The following is a 20,236-nucleotide window of genomic DNA, read 5'->3' on the forward strand; positions in this document are numbered from 1 at the left end:
TAATAAACATGTTAATTACAATGAAAATTAGATGGGAACTAATTGCTGAGACCCATGCATGACAAAATTTTAGGGCAGTTACCAAGAAGCCAAGTATATTCATCCAAACGAACAGAGCAAGACGAACCATGCAAGCGAAATGGTTCGATCTAAGTGTACTGCATAAATCGAGTCGGTTTAGTGGTCTTAGATAACCTGACAGAACAACCAGGCTGAACAAAATGGTTATTTCTACGAATGTTTTAGTTTTGTAAATCATTCTTTGTTTAGTATCCGCAATACTGTGATAAATCAAGCATAGAAATAAGCATGAATTGTCTCATCTTATTCCACTAAACAAATAAATAAATAAAACAATTCCATTATATTCCTTACATTCCTGGTCCGAGGCCAACCATAGGGTGTTCTATACTGTTCTCTCATTTGTTAAGTTTCCTTGTGATAGGAGCACATTGTTCTATTTTTCCAGAAGTCTTGGTCTAGCAGGCACTACAATGTATCACACTAGAATATACACGTACGGAAACCCAAAATATATTACCACTTAGCAAGATCCACACCTACGAACATTGTGGGAAATCCCTTAACTGCATCCTAAACAATCAAACAGAGTGGAAAGGTGTTTTGTTGGTGTCATTGTATATTACATTCCCTGCGGGGATCTGAATGGGAAATGAGATGGTAGTCGGTATTGACTTGTTTATAAGATTATCACAAGAAAATGGATTAAGAAACGAGAACATGAGGTTCGAATGGGGAGGCTTTGTGGTTGCTGTTCATCTTAAAAGAGCTCATAGTTTCGTGAGGCCGAGGCCCCCCTTAAAGGAACCAAACAAGGGCCTTGACCTTCTGAAGGCAAATATATCTTTGATCCGATGAAGTTTGGGCGTATCTTCCTGTTGGATCACCTTCTTGTATTCAGCAGTCTGGGGGCCGCCGTAGACTAGGACACACAGTGTTTTTCTTTGCGGTGAATCGATTTTGATGAACTTGTTGAAATAATCTATCAGTTCATCCTTGTCAAGTTCCTTTAATGCTGCAACCTGTGACACGTACATAGAACATAGAGCTGCAATAGTAGTCAACAAACGATGCACAATGCAATCTCCAAGGCCCATCATACCTCTGAGTCTACCCTATCAAACTTGAGAGTCCCATCAACAATTTCTCTCCAATAAAATGCAGACTCCTCCCACAAGTTCTTGAATTTCTCAAGTTTCATATCAATCAGGGCATTAACGTAGTTCTGGAAATTCAGCCATTAAAATAGTAAAGCAATGGCGATATAAAAATTGCTAATCAGAATTCCAAGAAATCTATCAGGCAACATCAGGGAGTGTAAGATATGATCAAAAATTTAACCTAAAATTTGGTTAAGATCTAAAAATGTAAAAGCATTTGGTGAAATTACTCATCTACATCAGATTCATCAAAGAATAAGGTTTCATAGGATCTACGGCCTCAGCCTGATGGAAACTTTTAACTGCAACTAAAGGGGCTCTGCTCTCCAAATCTCAGCTACATGAATATAATAAGGTCAATCAACCGGTCAATTTAGTTATCTACTTCTTGTTGTGATCAGGGAGTGTGCCTCACATTCATCAATTCCTTGTGATGAGACCTGGCACATTGAAGCAGGTGTCCCTTCACATTATTTAACTACAAGATTGATAAGCAAGTAAAGCTGGCAATTGTCAGTCCAGATAGCGAAGCTGGACAATCCCCCTGACACTTTATACACCAATGTGCTGTTTGGTTCTCCCATACCTTGGTGTCTAATCCTTTATCTTATGCATTGTTCTCAGAGAAGTGATAGACGGAATCCAGAGCTACTATTTTCTGATTTGTCACAAGATGATTTTCAATTACTTATAATAGTTGGCTAGATTGATGAGCTCAAACCTCTATATTCAAATGCTACCAAGCCCTTTGTTCCAACTACAACAAATTCTTATAAGCATGTGCTTATATTAATAGGAATAATTCTTATGGAAGGATATGATCAATGTAATCAACCCTAAATACTTGGATGTCATGGCGTAGTATTATAGTACTCCCTAATTTACAAAGTTCTGTGGTTACAGTGAGAACATTTTCAAGAGTGTTCTTTTACTTCATTTGCAAATGCTAGTAATAATTACTCCCAGAAGGCAAAAATAAATAAATAAAAAAAAAAAAAAAAAAAAATGAAGCAACCAGATTTTCTGTAGTCTCGACGTGAATAGGTGGAAGATGCAATGACGTTTAGATCTAAGAGCATGTGCTTATACTAATAGGAATAACTTAGGGAGGGATAATCGATGTAATCAACCCTAAATACTCGGGTGTCATGGCTTAGTATTATACCACTCCCTGATTTACAAAGTACAAGTTTGATGTTATGTGGTTACAACGAGACGATTTTCAAGAGTACTCTTCTATTTCACTTGCAAATGCTAGTGATAATTTATCCCAGAAGGGGCCAAAAAAAAGAAGCAACAAGTCTCGGCATGGATAGGTGGATTGCTAATTTATAAATTTGACTATACACAAACAGTAAATAATGATAAAATGCTGTTTAGCCTTAAGAGAGTAAAGTAACTACATACTACATAATCTAATCAACCATAAGAATTTGCAATGTGAAATCCAGTAAACTTAATACATAATTTAATCAACTTCATTGATATAAATATTGTTCAAGAATATGCAATGTGAAAACTAGTAAGCTTAAACTTCTTCAGTATGTCCATGTAGTTAATATCAAATAGACCAGTAGTTTCCAAAATGCTAAAAGAAATTTCCCTATATCCTGACTAAAAGATTTGCAGTCCTAAGCACCAGTATTCACATACATCTAATCATTCAAATTTACACATGTAATGATGAATAACAGTGTAAATTCTACAACTACTACTCTGTTCCTATGAAAAGTAAACCAAGCAGCAAGAAATGTCAGAAAACATGTGTGAACCTTGTATTCTTCGTTTGTCATTTCATGAAGTTTACTGCCGAACTTTTCTAGAAAAGCATCAACTCTAGCCTCAAGGTATAGTGGATCCTGAAAGTTGAAAATAAGTTCACTGAAAAAAAAGGAAAACAAATGTAACAGTCAAAGAAAGTAAGTTGAGAATTACTTTTACTGAAGATTGAATTATAATTTGCACTCCTCTTGTGCCTGAATCATTCCTGAGCGTTCATTATCCATTATTAGTCATGAAAGAGTGAATCTACACAGCACCAGTAAAAAACGTAATTTTCATACCTTTGCGTAAGCATGGTTATATAACCAAGTTGCTCAACTGTTCGAAGCTGATGGAATGCTGCTTGCTTCGCTATTAGAGCAAACAATTGAAGTCTAACATTAAGCTTGATCTCATCTTGATGTATCTGCACAAGACATGACCTCATGTGAACCATAATCCTCCAAATCACAATAAAAAATACAATATGATAGCACAATCAGTTTCATATTTTGCATCTCAAATCACTCCTGATGGTAAAGAAGACAAAATAAGCTTTCTGAACAAGAGCAGAAACATTTTGATTATGATTCAAACTACAACCAAAGCCAGAGGCTTGACTTTAAAATACCTTCCTTGAAGGAATTTTTTGTGTTCTAACAGATATGACACAAACTTTACATCAAGTTGACTTCACATTCATTGCATCAAACATATTTCGCTCAGAGAGTGACAAAAAGGTTATCTAAAATTCAATAACCACGATTATTGGAGAACATGCCTATACAACAATAACAACCAAATCTTATCTCACTAGGTGGGGTCGGTTGTATCCTCTACTATATCATCATCTATACTTAAATAGATTTTATTTTATTTTATTGTTACTAACCAAGTCTTTTTTTTTGCCTTTCCATTCTTTGTTTGATGTGTGTATTTATCGTAGTTTCACATCGTCTAACCGAAGTATTTATTGGCTGTCTAAGTACATATTTGTACCATTTTAAACGTATCTCTCACAGTTTTCCCTCAATAGATACAACTCCGACTTTCTCTCTAATGCTCTCATTTTTTATTTTGTCCATTCTCGTATATCTGTACATCCACCTTAACATCCTCATCTCTGCAACTCTCATCTTCTGCTCATGTGCTCAAGTCATAGCTCATCGTTCAACGTCATATAATATAGAAGGTCTAACCGCCATTTTGTAGAACATCCTTTTAAATTTTAAAAGTACTATATGATCACATAAAACACTCGACACCCTCCTTCATTTCAATCATTCTGTTTGTATTTTATGTAAGACATCTCTCTCAATTCCTTTATAGTTTTGCATAAATGATCCTAGATACTTAAAGCTCTCAATTCTAGATAACTCGTCATCTCTTATCTTAACAATTATCTGATTGCATCTAATATTGCTAAACTTAAATTTCATATATTTTGTCTTTACTCTACTAAGCCTAAAACCTTTCACTTCTAGTGTTTCTCGTCAAAATTCTACTTTAGCATTTACTTCTTCACGTGTCTCATCTACCAAAACAATATCATTTGCAAACAATATGTACTACGGTACTGTATTTTGAATGTGTCCCGTCCATGATTAATGTAAAAAGATAGAGACTTAGAGCTGATTCTTGATGTAACCCTATCTTTATTGAAAATATTTCAGTTAATCCCTCTGAAGTCTTTGCTCGTCGTTATATCCTCATACATATCTTTAAATAATTCAATATATGCTATACGCTAACACCTCTGTTTTCTAGAATCTCCATATACTATCATAAGTTTTTTCTAAGTGAATATCATGTGTAGATCTTGTTTTTGCTCCCGATACTTTGAAATTAGTTGTCTGAGGAAATGTATAGCTTCTATTGTCGACCTTTCAAGCATGAACCCAAATTGATTGTTTGTTACCGTGATCTCCTTCCTTAATATATTTTCTATTACTCTTTCCCAAAATTTCATGGTATTAAACTCATATAGTTTGTACAATTTTGTACATCTCCTTGGTTCTTATATAAGGGAACTAGAATACTTATCCTTCATTGATCAGATATTTTTTTCGTTTTCAATATCATGTTAAATAATTTTATAAGTCATTTAATACCTTATTTCCCTAGGCACTTCCATACCTCTATTGGAATATCATTTGCTTCAACGGTTTTTCCATTTTGCATGCAATTTAAAATTTGTTCTACTTCTGAAGTTTAAATTCTATGATGAAAATTTAAATTTCTATACTCATTTGATCATTTTAAATTACCTAAGTTAAGTTGGTCACGTAAACTTTCATTATAAAGTTGATGAAAATACCAATTCCACCACTCTTTTATTTCTTAATCATTTACAAGTATCCTATTGCATTCATCTTTAATACATCTTATTTGGGTAAGATCTCTTGTCTTCCTCTCTCCCACTTTAGATATTCTATAAAAATCTTTTTCCTCTTCTTTTTGTAGGTGCAGCGGAGGCCGGCAAAAGGGGGGTGAATTGCTTCTGAAAAATAAAAACTATACCCTCCTCGGAATTTTCAACTCAAAAATGCAATAGCAATAATAAAATAACTAAAACAAGGAAACAGAAATAAACCAGAGACTTGGGAGTTAACCTGGTTACAACCAAGAAGGTTGTTAATCCAGGGCAATGAAAAGCGCACTAGAAAAAGTCTCTTTTACTGAAGGCGGAGAAGCCTTTTACACTCTAACAGCTCAGAACTATTGCTAGGAAATGATTACAGAGTTGATTGAACAATTGATAGATAATTCCTAGATCTAGGGGCCTTTATATAGCCTCTGGAAATTCTATCTCGAATGTCCAAGGCGCCTCCATCGAGTAGGCGGATAAAACTTTATCCGAAACGCAAACGGTCACTTTTTACTAGATGAAGGCGCCTTCATCAAGCCTTAAAGGCGCCTTCAAGCCATGATGAAGGCGCCTTGAGTAGTCTTGACCAGCTTAGTTACTTCTTTGCTTCAACTTCCGAAGCTCCGTTCTTTTGGATGATTCCGGCCAACCGAAATAGGGCTCACCCGAACCCAATTTCCGGCATTCTCCTCGAGCAGCCTTCCTCCCTGGCTTAACGTCCCTTGAACGCCGCGCACGTTCTTCTCGCCCACCGGTGTACCCTTCCGCAGCTCTCTCGTCCTTCGGACGCACCGAGCCCGTCGACTCCCTTCCCGTGCCGTCCTTCTCGCCAGCTACGTCTTCCGCTTGACTTCTTGCGCTCCTAAGCTCCTGCACACTCAAACACAGGGATCAAACACAAAGCAGGACCTAACCAACTTGATTGATCACACCAAAACAACCACGGGGTCTAACAATCTCCCCATTTTTGATGTGCATCAACCCAAGTTCAAGTTAGGATAAAAAAAGACAAATAGTAATTTTAAAGAAATTACTAAACTAACTTTTTTAAACATAAATTTGCAATTAAAATAAATTGCAACTATTTAATTAAGAGTTTAAACAGAATTTTTCAAAAATATTTTTAAAACTCAGAGTTTTGAAAAATTCTCTCCCCCTAAACTTGTACTTTTCTCTCTCTCTTTGATCACAGCAAAAACGGGGTAATAATAAGAGAATATGATATTTATTAAAAAATATTTAGCAAATTCTTAAGTTAAAAAATTTCTGAGCAAAATGAATTTTTCGAATTTTCCAAAAAGATTTCTAACTAAAATGAATTTTTTGAATTTTCAAAAAAAATTTCTAAGTTAAATGACTTTTTAGAATTTACCAGAAAAAATGCCTAAGCAAAATGAATTTTTAGAATTTTTTTAAAAAATTAATTCTAAGTAAAATGACTTTTTTTAAAAAAAATTCTAAATAAAAATTTTAAAGATTTTAAAAGACAATATTTGAAAAAACTTTCAAAGCATTATTTAATTCTAGTTTAATGCTTTTTCAGAAAGTTAATTAAACGATTTATTTCAATATTTCAGCTTCCAGGTTATGGCGAGACATTAAACCTTCTTGGTTATTGGAGCAACAACCACTTCCTTAAATAAAGCCTCATAGAGAAATTATAACGTTTAATTTTCTTGCTGGAAGCTTTAATAATAAAAAAAATTTAGTCTAATAAAGTTTTTGGAACCCAATAGAGGTTCCTTCCTACTGGATTAATCAGAAACTTAGGGGGTATATAATTCTTGGGAATTTTCCTAAATTGATCTTGATGATATTTAACATACCAATTTAATTTTCCTTAAATCCTAAGTTTTGACTTTTGAAAAACATTTGTTTTAAAACATGCATCAGTTTTCAAATTTTTAATTTCTAATTTTAAATTATTATTTTCTAATTTTAATTTATCTAAAATTCTATTTAAGTCAGCATTCTCTTTTTTTAATTTGAATAAATCTTTAGAAAGAGACTTAATAAATTGAAAAGACTGAGTCGGGTTAGATTAAGTACCTTACTTACCAGACTTGGTGATGCTCCCCCTTCACTGCAGCTTTCTTCCTCTGATGTTCCTCCCCCTTCATCTATGCTCATCTCTGAGCTTGACTCTTCTTCCAGCTGATGATTAGCCATTAGCGCTAACCCCGAGAAGGCTTCGACGTCTAATTCGAAAGAAGACGAATCTGACCAAGTGGCCTTCAGGTTCTTCTATTTGGAAGAAGATTGTCTCTTTTCCTTTACTCTACCCTTTTTCTTCAATTTTAGGCAGTCATCTTTGATGTGCCCTTCTTCGTTGCAATTGTAGCAACGAACCGTTCTTCTCTTTTGCTCATGCCTCTTTGTTTGCGATCTAAATTTATTAGAATTAAAAAACTCATTGAAACGCTTTACCAGTAGTGCCGCTTCCGATTGGTCGATCGAGGCTTCGGAGTCAGAATCGTTTGTTCTTGCCTTTAAGGCAATATTCTGACTTGTTTTCTCCACTTCATTGGGCTCTGCAATCCGAGATTCGTGAAGTTCAAAAGTTGAAAATAAATTTTCTAAAGTACTTACCTCGAAGTCCTTAGAGATGTAGTATGCATCTACTAAGGACGCCCATTCTGGAGTTTTGGGGAAGGCGTTAAGCGCGTACCGGATCGAGTCCCGGTTCGTTACTTCTTCTCCAAGGTTGCTTAGTTGAATTATTAGCTCCTTAATCCTTGCTTGGAGTTGCGGAGGTTCGTAAGTTGAGTCCGGAGTATGTCCCGCCTTGCCAGTTTTGCTTCTGATGTGCCTTCGTGGAGCTCCAAGAATTTTTCCCAGAGGTCTTTAGCGGAGTCGTAGCTTCCGATCTGACTTACCTCTTGGGACGGCAGCACGCTGAGCAGATGGAACTCTGCTTTTCTGTTGGCGACGAAATCGGCTTGCTCCTTTTTCGTCCAGGTGTTTTCTTCCTTATCTTTTGGAACTGCATAGCCATATTTCATGATTAAACAAATATCAAATTCTGTTTTGAAAAATACCTCCATCCGGCGTTTCCACATCGCGAAGTCTCCGTCGAACTTCGGAGGATGAATGCTTGTTCCGACCTTCTTCTTGATCTTCGTGCTTCAGTCGGCGATTAGTCCTTCTGAGGCGGTCTGACTCTGATACCAATTGTAGGTGCAGCGAAGGCCGGCAAGAGGGGGATGAATTGCTTCTAAAAAATAAAAACTATACCCTCCTCGGAATTTTCAACTCAAAAATGCAATAGCAATAATAAAATAACTAAAACAACGAAATAGAAATAAACCAGAGACTCGAGAGTTAACCTGGTTACAACCAAGAAGGTTGTTAATCCAGGGTGATGAAAAGCGCACTAGAAAAAGTCTTCTTTATTGAAGGCGGAGAAGCCTTTTACACTCTAACAGCTCAGAACTATTGCTAGGAAATGATTACAGAGTTGATTGAACAATTGATAGATAATTCCCAGCTCCAGGGGCCTTTATATAGCCTCTGGAAATTCTATCTCGGATGTCTAAGGCGCCTCCAACAGAGGTCAAAGGCGCCTCCATCGAGTAGGCGGATAAAACTTTATCCGAAGCGCAAACGGTTACTTTTGACCAGATGAAGGCGCCTTCATCAAGCCTTGAAGGCGCCTTCAAGCCATGATGAAGGCGCCTTGAGCAGTCTTGACCAACTCAGTTACTTCTTTTCTTCAACTTCCGAAGCTCCATTCTTTTGGGTGATTCCGGCCAACCGAAATAGAACTCATCCAAACCCAATTTCCGACCTTCTCCTCGAGCAGCCTTCCTCCCCGGCTTAACGTCCCTCGAACGCAGCACACGTTCTTCTCGCCCACCGTGTACTCTTCCGCAGCTCTCTCGTTCTTCGGACGCACCGAGCCCGTCGGCTCCCTTCCCGTGCCGTCCTTCTCACTAGCTGCGTCTTTCGCTCGACTTCCTGCGCTCCTAAGCTCCTGCACACTCAAACACAGGAATCAAACACAAAGCAAGACCTAACCAACTTGGTTGATCATATCAAAACAACCACGGGGTCTAACAATTTTAAATCCAATTTTCAATATAACTGTTCAAAAGCTTCATTTTTTGCTTCATTCACTGCTTTGTTAGTCTCTTTCTTGGCTATTGTATATTTTTTTAAGTTTGTCCCCAGTCTTACAAACATATAATTCCTTATAGGCTATTCATTTTTCACTCACTTTCTCCTGTATTTTCTTATTCCACCACCAAGATTTCTTACTTTCATGCATGCCCCTTTGACTCACCGAGTACACTCTTGGCTATTATTTTCAACTTTGATACAATCTTATCTCATGTCATATTAGAATCACCGTATATATCATCTAATGCTTATACTCCTACTTTCTCCTTAACTATGTTTTATTTCCCATCCTTTAACTTCCACCACTTAATTACAAGAGTCATGTACATTTTCCTTCTATTGATACTATGATTGAGGTGTATATCCAACACTACTAACTTATGTTGGGTAATTAAGTTTTTTTGAGGGATGATCTTGCAATCTTTACAAATCTTTCTATCCCTCTTCCTAAATATAATAAAGTTAATTTGCGATTTATTATTCCCACTTTTGAACGTAATTAAGTGTTCTTTTTTCTTAAAAACGTATTAGCTAGTATAAGGTCATATACTACCACAAAATCTAATATAGTTTTTCTTTCTTCATTTCTTGTTCCAAACTTATAACCCTTATGCACCTAATGAGAACCATGCCTATCTAAAATATAATTTCTTAATGCTAGGATGTGCAGTGATGAAACTAATAATGAAGTATTATTTAACACAAATATTTCATATGAATTCAATGCATGGTTTGAAGTCATGTTCCGTGCTATGCGAAACGATCGAAATGTGTGGTTATGATAGATTACCAAAATTTGATACTACTTTGCACCGAGACAATGTGATGTCGTTGTATCAATCATGTTGACGAGTATTAGTTAATGTCAACACTCGACATCCTTAGTATGCTAACATTGAGATAATGTTGTTATTTTTTTTTTATTTTGTAGCTTGTCTCCATACAACATAATGTCAAAATCATAATGTTTTAGATGGAAAATAAACATTGAACTATGTAGTTGTTTATCTTTTTATTTTTCTTCATCTCTTTCCTCTTTTCACCTTCCATTTACTATCAGCATCATACATAGTACCAGTACCATTGTAGTTAAAGATTAAAATACTGACATGGTTCAAGATTTTGAACTTTGATTCCATGCCTAATTAAAATTCCAAGCATCTGCCAGTTTTTTAACTACAATATGCAGTGGATTGAAACCTTATATTTAGGAATTGAACCAATTAATAACTCAACATTCATTAGAGCATATATAAAAGGGAAGAGGAAGTTTTGTTTTGTTTCGTTTGGTAAAAACTAATTAAAAAGAAAGCACTTTATGCTTTGTAGTATATAATATAACCTTTTCTGCTTTAATTACATAGCATTTCAAAGTGAGGAGGTAAGATGCTAAGAAGACTGAATGGGCTTTCTTCCTAAAATTTCATCGGTCTCGTTCTCATCCTCCCTTCTTGTGAATTTTCCATACACTTGGTTAAGTTTACGATTATGAATGTCTCTTTTCCTTTTCCTGTATTGATCATCTTATCACATAAAAATTACAAATGAATTGTTCCTGTTCCACAAAGCCATACATTATTGATCTTATGATGCAAACAAAATAGAAAATTTTAAATAAATCAAATAAAAGTAAAATATAACTTCCTTTTCCTTTTTTTATTTTCAACTCATAATCTATTTTGTTTGAGTCTAACAAGATCAGATCGTTGTAAACTCCTGTACAAGATGCTGTAATGCCATATTAGTTATTAAAGAAATAAAACAATTTTCATATTCTCATTTTTTTTATTCTCTTATGGCATGGCTGTAGAATGAGGCACACAACTCGTGCACACTTGATATTAGAGGTAGGCTCGCTACATATAGATCCAAAGCCAGAGTCACACGTCCTTCGCACCCCCTCACCTTGTTGGGATTCTTCTATAGTTGCAACCGACCCATCTTAAGTGTTGCTCATCTGAAGCAACATCACACTTTACCACTAAAAGCCCATACTCTCCCAGCAAACATGGAATGGCACAGCACAATTTCGGCTTCTACAACTTCCAAACCAACTGAAGATTAATCTAAAACAGCTGAACATTGACCATTTTCAGCACATAACTCACAGGCAGCAGCGGCACGTCAACGTTTGGAAGACACTCAGATTGAGGGGCTTGCAAATGGCACAATGACAGATAATTACAAGACCATACAACAAGACGCGACATATTTAAGTGCCGCTGAACACAGCTTTTGTATGCAACATGCGAAGGTGGGATATTTCAAGCAGGTGGATCACTACTCATTCTTTCATGCTCTAGTGAAGAGGAACAACCGACCAAATAAGATCATGGTTGTGGAGAAACTGGATGGGCAACTAACCACATCATTTGAGGAAGTTGTGAAAGCCTTTTCTAACCATTTCCAAACACAGCTCGGCATGGAAGTGGACCAGACTGAATTTCCACAAAATAGTTTGCAGTTTGGCCAGTTGGTGAGTTCTGATCAGCATGATGAACTTGTCCGTATGCCAACCATGGATGAAATTAAGGGGGCGTCGTTTGACATCGGTGATCATAGAGCACGGGATCGAATGAATATGGGTCCAAGTTTTTCAAGCAGTCATGGGACACTATAGGGCCGGGTTTTGTTGCTGCTGTACAGGAGTTCTTTCGTAGTGGGAAATTATTGCATTGATGAAACCACACCTTGATTTCACTTGTTCCCAAATCAGCTCATGCTAGCAGAGTATCAGATTATTGACCTATCTCCTATTGTACGGTATTCTATAAGGTTATTTCTAAGGTATTGGCAGCCAAGATATCAAAAATTGTGGGTCAAATTCTTCATCAGTCTTAGGCAGCTTTTGTGTAGGGCGGACTCAATCACTGAAAACATCCATTTAGCACAAGAGCTTGTTAGGAGGTATAATAGAAAGAGGATATCACTCCGATGCATCATGAAGATTGACCTCTGAAGGCCTTTGATTCAGTCAATTGGGACTTTCTGCAAGAAACTATGTTGACCTCTAGAAGGCCTTTGATTCAGTCAATTGGGACTTTCTGCAAGAAACTATGTTGAGACTGAACTTTCCTATGTAGTTTATATCATGAATCATGGAATGCGTGACCACCACATCCTTTTCTTTGGCTATCAATGGAGGAATTTTTGGACACTTCAGAGAGGCCTGAGGTAGAGACCCATTATCGCCTTATCTTTTCAGCATATGTGTCGAGATTTTGGGAGACAACTACCAAGATGCACCACAGAGCGGACTTTAGTTTTCACACTCAATGTGGCCATCTCCATTTAGCACACTTGGCCTATGCAGTCTTTTCAGCCAAGGTGATGTGGCTTCTGTAGGTGCGTTGACTACTTGTTTATTAGATTTTGGTGCAATGGCTGAACTTCAGGTTAATAGGCTGAAGTCAAATATTTTCTTGGCTGGAGTTGCAGACTCGACACGCCAGTAGATTCATACCATCACTGGTTTCTAGGAAGGGACCATGTCTTTCCGATATATGGGAATCTTACTAGCGGCGGTGCACCTCCGACTTTCTGATTATAGCCGCCTACTTGACTCTTTGGTCTACCGAATAAATGTTTGGCCGAAAAAGGCTATCATATGCTGGCAAGACGCAACTAATCACGTCAATCTTATAGTGGGTTAAATGCTTATGGCTATCCATCCTTCCTTTGCCCCTTGGCATTGTTGATCGCATCTACAACATATACAGGTCTTTTATGTAGACATCTAAGCATCCTCCAATATCATGGAAAGATATGTGTAGATCGAAGGACGAAGGAGGCTTGGGATTCAGAGGCTTGCGAGCTTGGACTTTAGCCCTCTTGGCTAAAGTACTTTTAAGGATACCGGCTAAGAAAGATGCGCTTTGGATAAAGTGGGTCCATCACACTTACCTAAGGCGTGCAGATTTATGGACTTGGGAGGCAGCTAACACAGATTCCCCTCTATAGATATGTGATCTCATAATATTGGATGCTGGGTCACTAAAGGTTGTTATACATAAGCTAGCAAAATGGTTTTCTCAGGATGGTAGGATGGCTCAGGAATATGATTTCATTAGGCAACCTAGTCCTAAGAAGCCATGGGCCCGGACAGTGTGGAAGACATGTACAACCAAGTCATGTAGTTACCCTCTGGAGGTTGGCACTAAGGCGGCTACCCATGAGAGATAGACAAGAAGGATCGGCAATGCACCTTCCGTCGACAGGTGTTGGAGTCACAGGAACATATATTCTTTGAGTGCTCCTATAGCGGAGTTATGAAGGAAGATGAAAGATAGGTTGCAAATGGGACAGGAGATGTCCACATACTGGCAGATGATGAGGGTCTTTGGGAGATATTATCGTGGGAGTAGAATATTGACAAAGGCTCGTCATCTTGCCTTGTCTTCTATGGTACACCAAGTATGGAGGGCTAGATATAAAAGTTTCTTTGGTGAGGGTCAGTTTGATTGTGAGAAGATTTTCAAGAACTTGCAAATTCATATATATCGGTCCTTGGGAGTGTACTCTGATCTGACTCTTTGTCAGACATAAGTCACTCCTAATAGCCAATTCTTGTACTCTTGGTTCAAGCTATAAAATTTACTTATCAAACAAAAAAAAAAACCATGCTCATATCTCGAGTGTTATCTTCCTCCTCCATTAATGAAATCCTATCTTCCCACTCCTCCACCACTTATCTCTTGTTGCCCCCTTCATGGGAAGAGAACACCATGTTAACAAACAAAAGCTACCGAACACATTCCTGATTTTGCCCTCATTCATGTTCATATACAACTAGGAACAACCTCTCATCATATTCTCTCACCCTATTCGTGCATAATTTGAAACACCCTCCCATTCTTTCTTACCATCATCCTTGTCCCTCTTGTTACCTAGATAGCATCTTTTAATATATGGTTAAATTAGTGCAACATTTGTCAAACATTGACTTAGGTTAGTTTTTTGAACTGACCATCATTTGAGAATGGCATAATTAAATAATATGTAAACCCAAAGTGGAATAACTATTGAATAATAAAGATTTATAATTAACAAAAGGTATTATAAATGACAAAAAAAAAATAGTAAAAAGTGAATCTCTTATCCTAGCCTTCTACCACAATACCTGACCGTGCATAAAGGCATGATAGCATGAGTCACCCACGATTAAGTATTTATATATGCAAGAGTGCTAAATCATTGTTTATCACCAGTAAAGCCTTTAGCCCATATGTTACATGACACTATCTAGATACATCAATTCACTTAGTGGATTTATTAAGTGCAATATCTTATGAAAAACAATGTCCATACTTAAGTGGCATAAAAACATGAGTTAATTTTTATATAAAATAAAAACCTTAACTTGAAACTTCAGGGTTGTACATAGAATGATGACTTAAACTTTTTCTTAAACTTTCTTGCATATCTTTCCAATTTACCCACTTACCAATTTGTGTTCCTTTTTTGTTTTCTTCTCCCTCTAGTTTTGCATGCAAGGGATGCTTTGAAGTCTTAGTTGGCAGTTGATTTATAGAGTTGTTCAGAGATCCTTAAATCAGGTTTAACTTTACTTTTAATTTTCATTGGTTTATTTCACGTATATCTCTTTTATATATATATATATATATATATATATATATATATATATATATATATATATATATCATTAAAACAGAGTATATATGGGCACCTCTCGTTCATGTCCAGTTATTTACTGCTCTTATAATTCTGAATTACCTTTTATTATATTGTCATCAAGTGGGGTATTTTTGGTAAGTGAAATTACACCTCTGAGCAATGACTTTATGCATGATCACACATATCATAGCAGGTGAATAATTACTTTATGGTCACTATAGCAATCTTAAATAATCACTGGGTTTTGTGTTGATAATTATTTTGCTATTTTAAAAAGGCCCTATTGAAGGATTGTTATTTAAGAAGAAAGGACATCAAACTCATGTTATGCTTACTATGTTGAGTTTTTTTTTTTTTTAGTGATTGTCTATTTAAATATAATTGATGATGGTGATGATGCATATCTAATTGGGATATCATTTGAAGTTAGGGTACTTAGTCAAGTAAAGTTCTTGAGAAGTTAGCAGAAAATTGTGTTGAAGATTCTTCACTATATAAAAAAAAGGCCTACAAAAGGTAATCTATATAAGAAAAGGCAACTACTAATCCAAATTTATGCTAATATTGATTAAACTGAACTTAGTGATTATCAATCTATAATATGATTTGAAATTCCGTACCATGCCGTCTGAAATGGATAGTATTTATTGTTTCAGCGCAAGCCTAGCACATACCCTACCGACACTATGACTGCGAGGATGTCGCTGCCTCACAAGGTCGCGGAGGGTAAAGCGACCGTCCGCGGGGGCACGGAGGAGCGGAGGGTGGCATGATATTTTTTTAAATTATTTTTTTATTTTTAAATAAATATTTTTATTATAAATACATTATTAATTATTATATAATTGTTAATTATATATAATAGTTATAAATATAATATATTATTAATAATAATTATAAAATACTATTTAAATTTTTTGATATATATTGAAAATTGAATGTGACTTAAAATTTTTTTAAAATATAACTCTTAGACATTTCAAATAAAATTTTAAAAATTAAAAATTTACAAATACATTCAAAAAATAATTTAAACCTTCAAATAATTTTATAATTATCTTTGAGTCTTTCAAATAATTTTAAATTTCATTTTGAATTTTGAGAATTATTTATTTTTTAAAATAATTTTTACAAAATTTAATAGCATTATCTTATCTTATGAGAAAATATTGAAATATGAACTCAACACATCAAAATATAATATCAATAATATGCATATTTTATTGCCCCTATGGGTTGGCACAGCTGGTAACTACATGGGTGGTTACTTCAATAGGTCTTGGAGTCAATTCTCAATGAGTGCAAAATGCCCCATTGGGTGTGACCTCCACCATGGAAAGGGCTGCTATTTTAAGACAAAATGTCCCCGTGATTTACCTGCCTGTATTATACTGAGCCGCTTGGGGTGAGTGTTATCACCTTTTGCTGCATATTTAATAATCAAATATTAATAAAATTAATATATAGTGATATTTTAAAATAAAAAAAAAAGTACCGAAACTATATTAGCACGACACGATACAATACTCAAACCGTACTCGGGACCTAAACTCCGGCATTGTTTGAAATTTTAAACCATGATCTACAAATCCAAAGTCAATGAAAATTTTGTCAAGGACTTGTAACTATAAAAAAGGGTCCCTAGAGAAAAGGAAAAGACAACTACAAGTTTAAGCTTTTGCTGATGTTGATCATGTTGGGTTTGCAACAATCTACACCTGCATTTTGCACACTTCTGGACAAAATTTTCTTCACTTGGATGGAAGAACAAAATGCTGTTTCTCCTTATAGGGGTGAGGTTGAGTAAATGAGTACTGACTATTGAGCTATAATTTATTTGCTAGTGAGAGTATATGGAATTCTGAAGGAAGAATTACCAATGTTTATGCATTGCAACAATAAAGTAACATGATATATCCATTAATCATGTTTTACAATAAAGCAACATGAGACATTTATTAATCATGTTTTTCATGAGCACACCAAGCATACAAAGGCAGCTTGTCACTTCATTCTTGATGTGACTATGTTAAGGATGATTGTGACTCTATACCTCTAATGGAGCAATTTGCACTAAGCTTTGGGTAACTTCTTGCTTCAAGCCATGTGACTGGCTAAGCAATATAGATATTCATACTCCAACTTAAGAGATAATTGGATAGTTTTTTTTTACATTAATAAGTTACTAGCCGCATTAGCAATGTTATGTTTTAGGTACACTTTATCTAGCCCAGTGAATGAAATGTCGTTTCGTGCCGCCCGACACGGACGGTTTTTACCGTTCCACCGCAGAGGCGAAACCGACACACGCGCGTCTTGACGTTTTTGGCGAAGCCTCCTCAACGTTTCTGGCAGAGCCGGAAGCGTCGCGTGACGCCTCTGGAACCGCCAGACGTCTCCGGAGTCGTCGGAGGCATCACGGGCACGCCCGCGTCGTTTCTAGCGGAGCTGAAAGCGTCGCAGAACGCCTCCGGCGCCGTTAGCAGCGTCGCGTCAGAGGCGGGCGCGAGTGTTAAAGGCGAGCGTCGCTGGGTTTACTGGTTTTCTGTACAAAATTCATATTCTAATTTAAATAAATTAAACAATCCCTAAGGAAGTGTGATATTTGAAAGAGACTTTCATTAACCCTAATTAAATTATCCCAATAAAATATTAAAAAAATATTTATTTTTTTTAAAAAAAAATTAATAAATTTTATTAAATAATATTCTGAAATTGTTTATAATGTTTTAAATGTTATTTAAAATTCTAAAAAAAATAAAAAAAAGTCTAAAAATTTTTTAAAAAAAATTATAAAAATTCTAATAAATTAAATTTATATTCTGATTTTTTTTAAAAAATTATTTTATATCTTTTTTTTTACTATTTTAATATTTAATTGATATTCTAATTTTTTCTTACTATTTTAAATAGATTATTTAAATTATTAAATAAATAAATATTCAATTTATATAATTATTATATATAAAATAGTATTTTATATTAATTTATATAATTATGATTATTTAATTTGAATTATTGATAGATGAATTTTCTTAAAAAAATTATATTTAATTATTTTTTCTAACAATATTAAGTTGTTTAATAATAGAGAACTTATATAAAATCAATATACAACTTATTTTTAAATTATAAACAATAAATATATTTATCTAATAATTACTATATATAAATGAAAAAATATCGAAACCGTGTCGTCACGACACGATATGATACCGAAACCGTATCGTTCCGGTCTGGACTGAAACCTCGGCATGGGTCGAGATTTTAAACCTTAATCTAGCCTCAACCGCATATATTGAGGTGGTATATTCCGTGAATGAACAGATTATTGTGTTATGTAAGAAGCAAGGAATGTAGACAAGTAGATTGTTGGACTTTTGGCACATGATGGAATGCTCATCCTTTATGATCTGATAAAACGTAATTTGCATGCTTGAGAACATGGTCAAGAAATAAGTGGAAACATGGCTCATTGACAAAATCAGCAATCTCTCATCTAGTTTGCAATTAACCATAGTGATGATTTCTATGTTGGCTCCTATATCTCAAGTTCTCATTTTTCTAGTTATCTATTATTCATCCTATCTATCATAGTGACAGTTTCTTACTGTGGGACTGTCCAATAGTCAATCAAATTGCAACTTTTATGTTAAGGATGATAATTGGGGAAAAAAATTAGATAAGTTTTGATCGCTCAGCTGCTGATAAGGTGAATTTTGTAGGACTTTATCTGCAGAACTAGGGAAAAGCATCCCGCACCATATTAATCTAGAATGAAGAGTTCCCTTATGTCTAAGCAAACTAATTCTTGTTCATGGATATCGAGAAAAATTACTCACTGCCACTGACATAACTGATGTTATATTTCTAGGATATTAAGAAAAATTATTCACTACCATTGACATATTTGATATTAATAATTACACTAAGAAAACAAACAGTTTTTCCTTAAATGTCATAATGCATGAAGAGAAGTCAGCATAACTGCATGAACTAACAACAGCCTAAAACCTGACAAAAGGAGTGAAGAAAGATACCTGAGTATAATGGATCAGGGCAGAATTTTCATCTTTAATATTGAAGACTTCAGTAGGGTAGTAGTAACGTAAACCTTCCTCAAGCTTTATAATTCTGCTTGCAAGATGCTGGGATGGGAAAAGAGGTTTGCACTTAGAATGAGTAGATTTAAACAATATATCCTCAATATGCTGAGCAATTGAATCTGCTTCCCTTGGTTCGATGTTTCCTACAATAAAATGATAAATAACATGATACGTGAAAATTAGTAGGAAGATTGATATTTTTACCTTCGTGACTAATGCTTACCTGCAATATAGAATTCTAAAAATGCCTTTTCCAATAAAATATTTGAGAATTTAGAAAGATGGTCTGCTTCTAGATGTGGGAGAACTTCAAGTTTTTCATTCCAAGGCCACTTGTTGTCCTCCAGCAACAATGAAGAATAGTGCCGTGCTTGCTCAAATGGCTTTTGAAATTTGAAGTTCTCATACTTTTTGGTAATAGACTCCTAATTAATATGAAGCAAATAAGATGGAAGTTTTGGTGAAGAACAGCCAAATGAATAAATGATCATCATCATCAAAGAACAATAAAGGTAGGAAGTGTAATACTCACAAAGACGTAGAAAAATGAACTAATTGTCTGTCAATGAATCAGAACATTCAACAAAATAGGTAAATAAAAAAAAGTCATATATATTTTATCCTTTTTAAAAAATATTCAATGATCATACACGATATATTAGTAAATTTTTTATGAGCACAAGATGACCTCTTTCTTTTTTGTTTGATAATACTTTCAACCAATCAACTAGCAGCCACATATTTCCTTATCTTTCAAACTTTCTCATGTTATAGAACTATACCTTTGGTAATCCACATGACTCTAACTAGGGAAGATGGAAATGTCAAAGTGGATAGATAAGATGGAACATGAATAACAAGCCTCCTACAAAAGGTGGGCAATTTTTCTTATAGTTTATCAAACAACATTTTTTGTTATAATTTTCCTGATAAACTTGTGAATCAAATTAGACATTCATTAACCTTTTGCAAGAATATTTTTTGTACACCAACACTCAGTTCCATAAAGCATATTTGCTGTTAAAATTGTCTTTAAAGTTCTTTTTCCCATCTAAGGAACATATAAT

General features: G+C 35.2%; 1 protein-coding gene across 5 annotated transcripts in view; it reads right to left on the reverse strand.

Moving 5' to 3' along the window:
• Positions 1–304: 304 nt before the first annotated feature.
• Positions 305–20,236, reverse strand: part of LOC122010200 (insulin-degrading enzyme-like 1, peroxisomal) — a 64,308-nt gene continuing 44,376 nt past the window's right edge. For all 5 annotated transcript variants that reach the window (XM_042566647.1, XM_042566648.1, XM_042566649.1 and 2 more), the window contains 7 exons: positions 19,393–19,594; positions 19,104–19,312; positions 3,245–3,369; positions 3,117–3,168; positions 2,954–3,040; positions 1,124–1,246; positions 305–1,043 (listed from right to left, as the gene is read on the reverse strand). In XM_042566647.1, coding sequence (XP_042422581.1) covers positions 792–1,043; positions 1,124–1,246; positions 2,954–3,040; positions 3,117–3,168; positions 3,245–3,369; positions 19,104–19,312; positions 19,393–19,594 — 1,050 coding nt within the window. In that variant the 3' untranslated portion in view covers positions 305–791. The remainder of the gene's footprint in view (positions 1,044–1,123; positions 1,247–2,953; positions 3,041–3,116; positions 3,169–3,244; positions 3,370–19,103; positions 19,313–19,392; positions 19,595–20,236) is intronic.

Source organism: Zingiber officinale, chromosome 8A, assembly GCF_018446385.1.
Source record: "Zingiber officinale cultivar Zhangliang chromosome 8A, Zo_v1.1, whole genome shotgun sequence".
NCBI classification, from domain to species: Eukaryota; Viridiplantae; Streptophyta; class Magnoliopsida; order Zingiberales; family Zingiberaceae; genus Zingiber; species Zingiber officinale.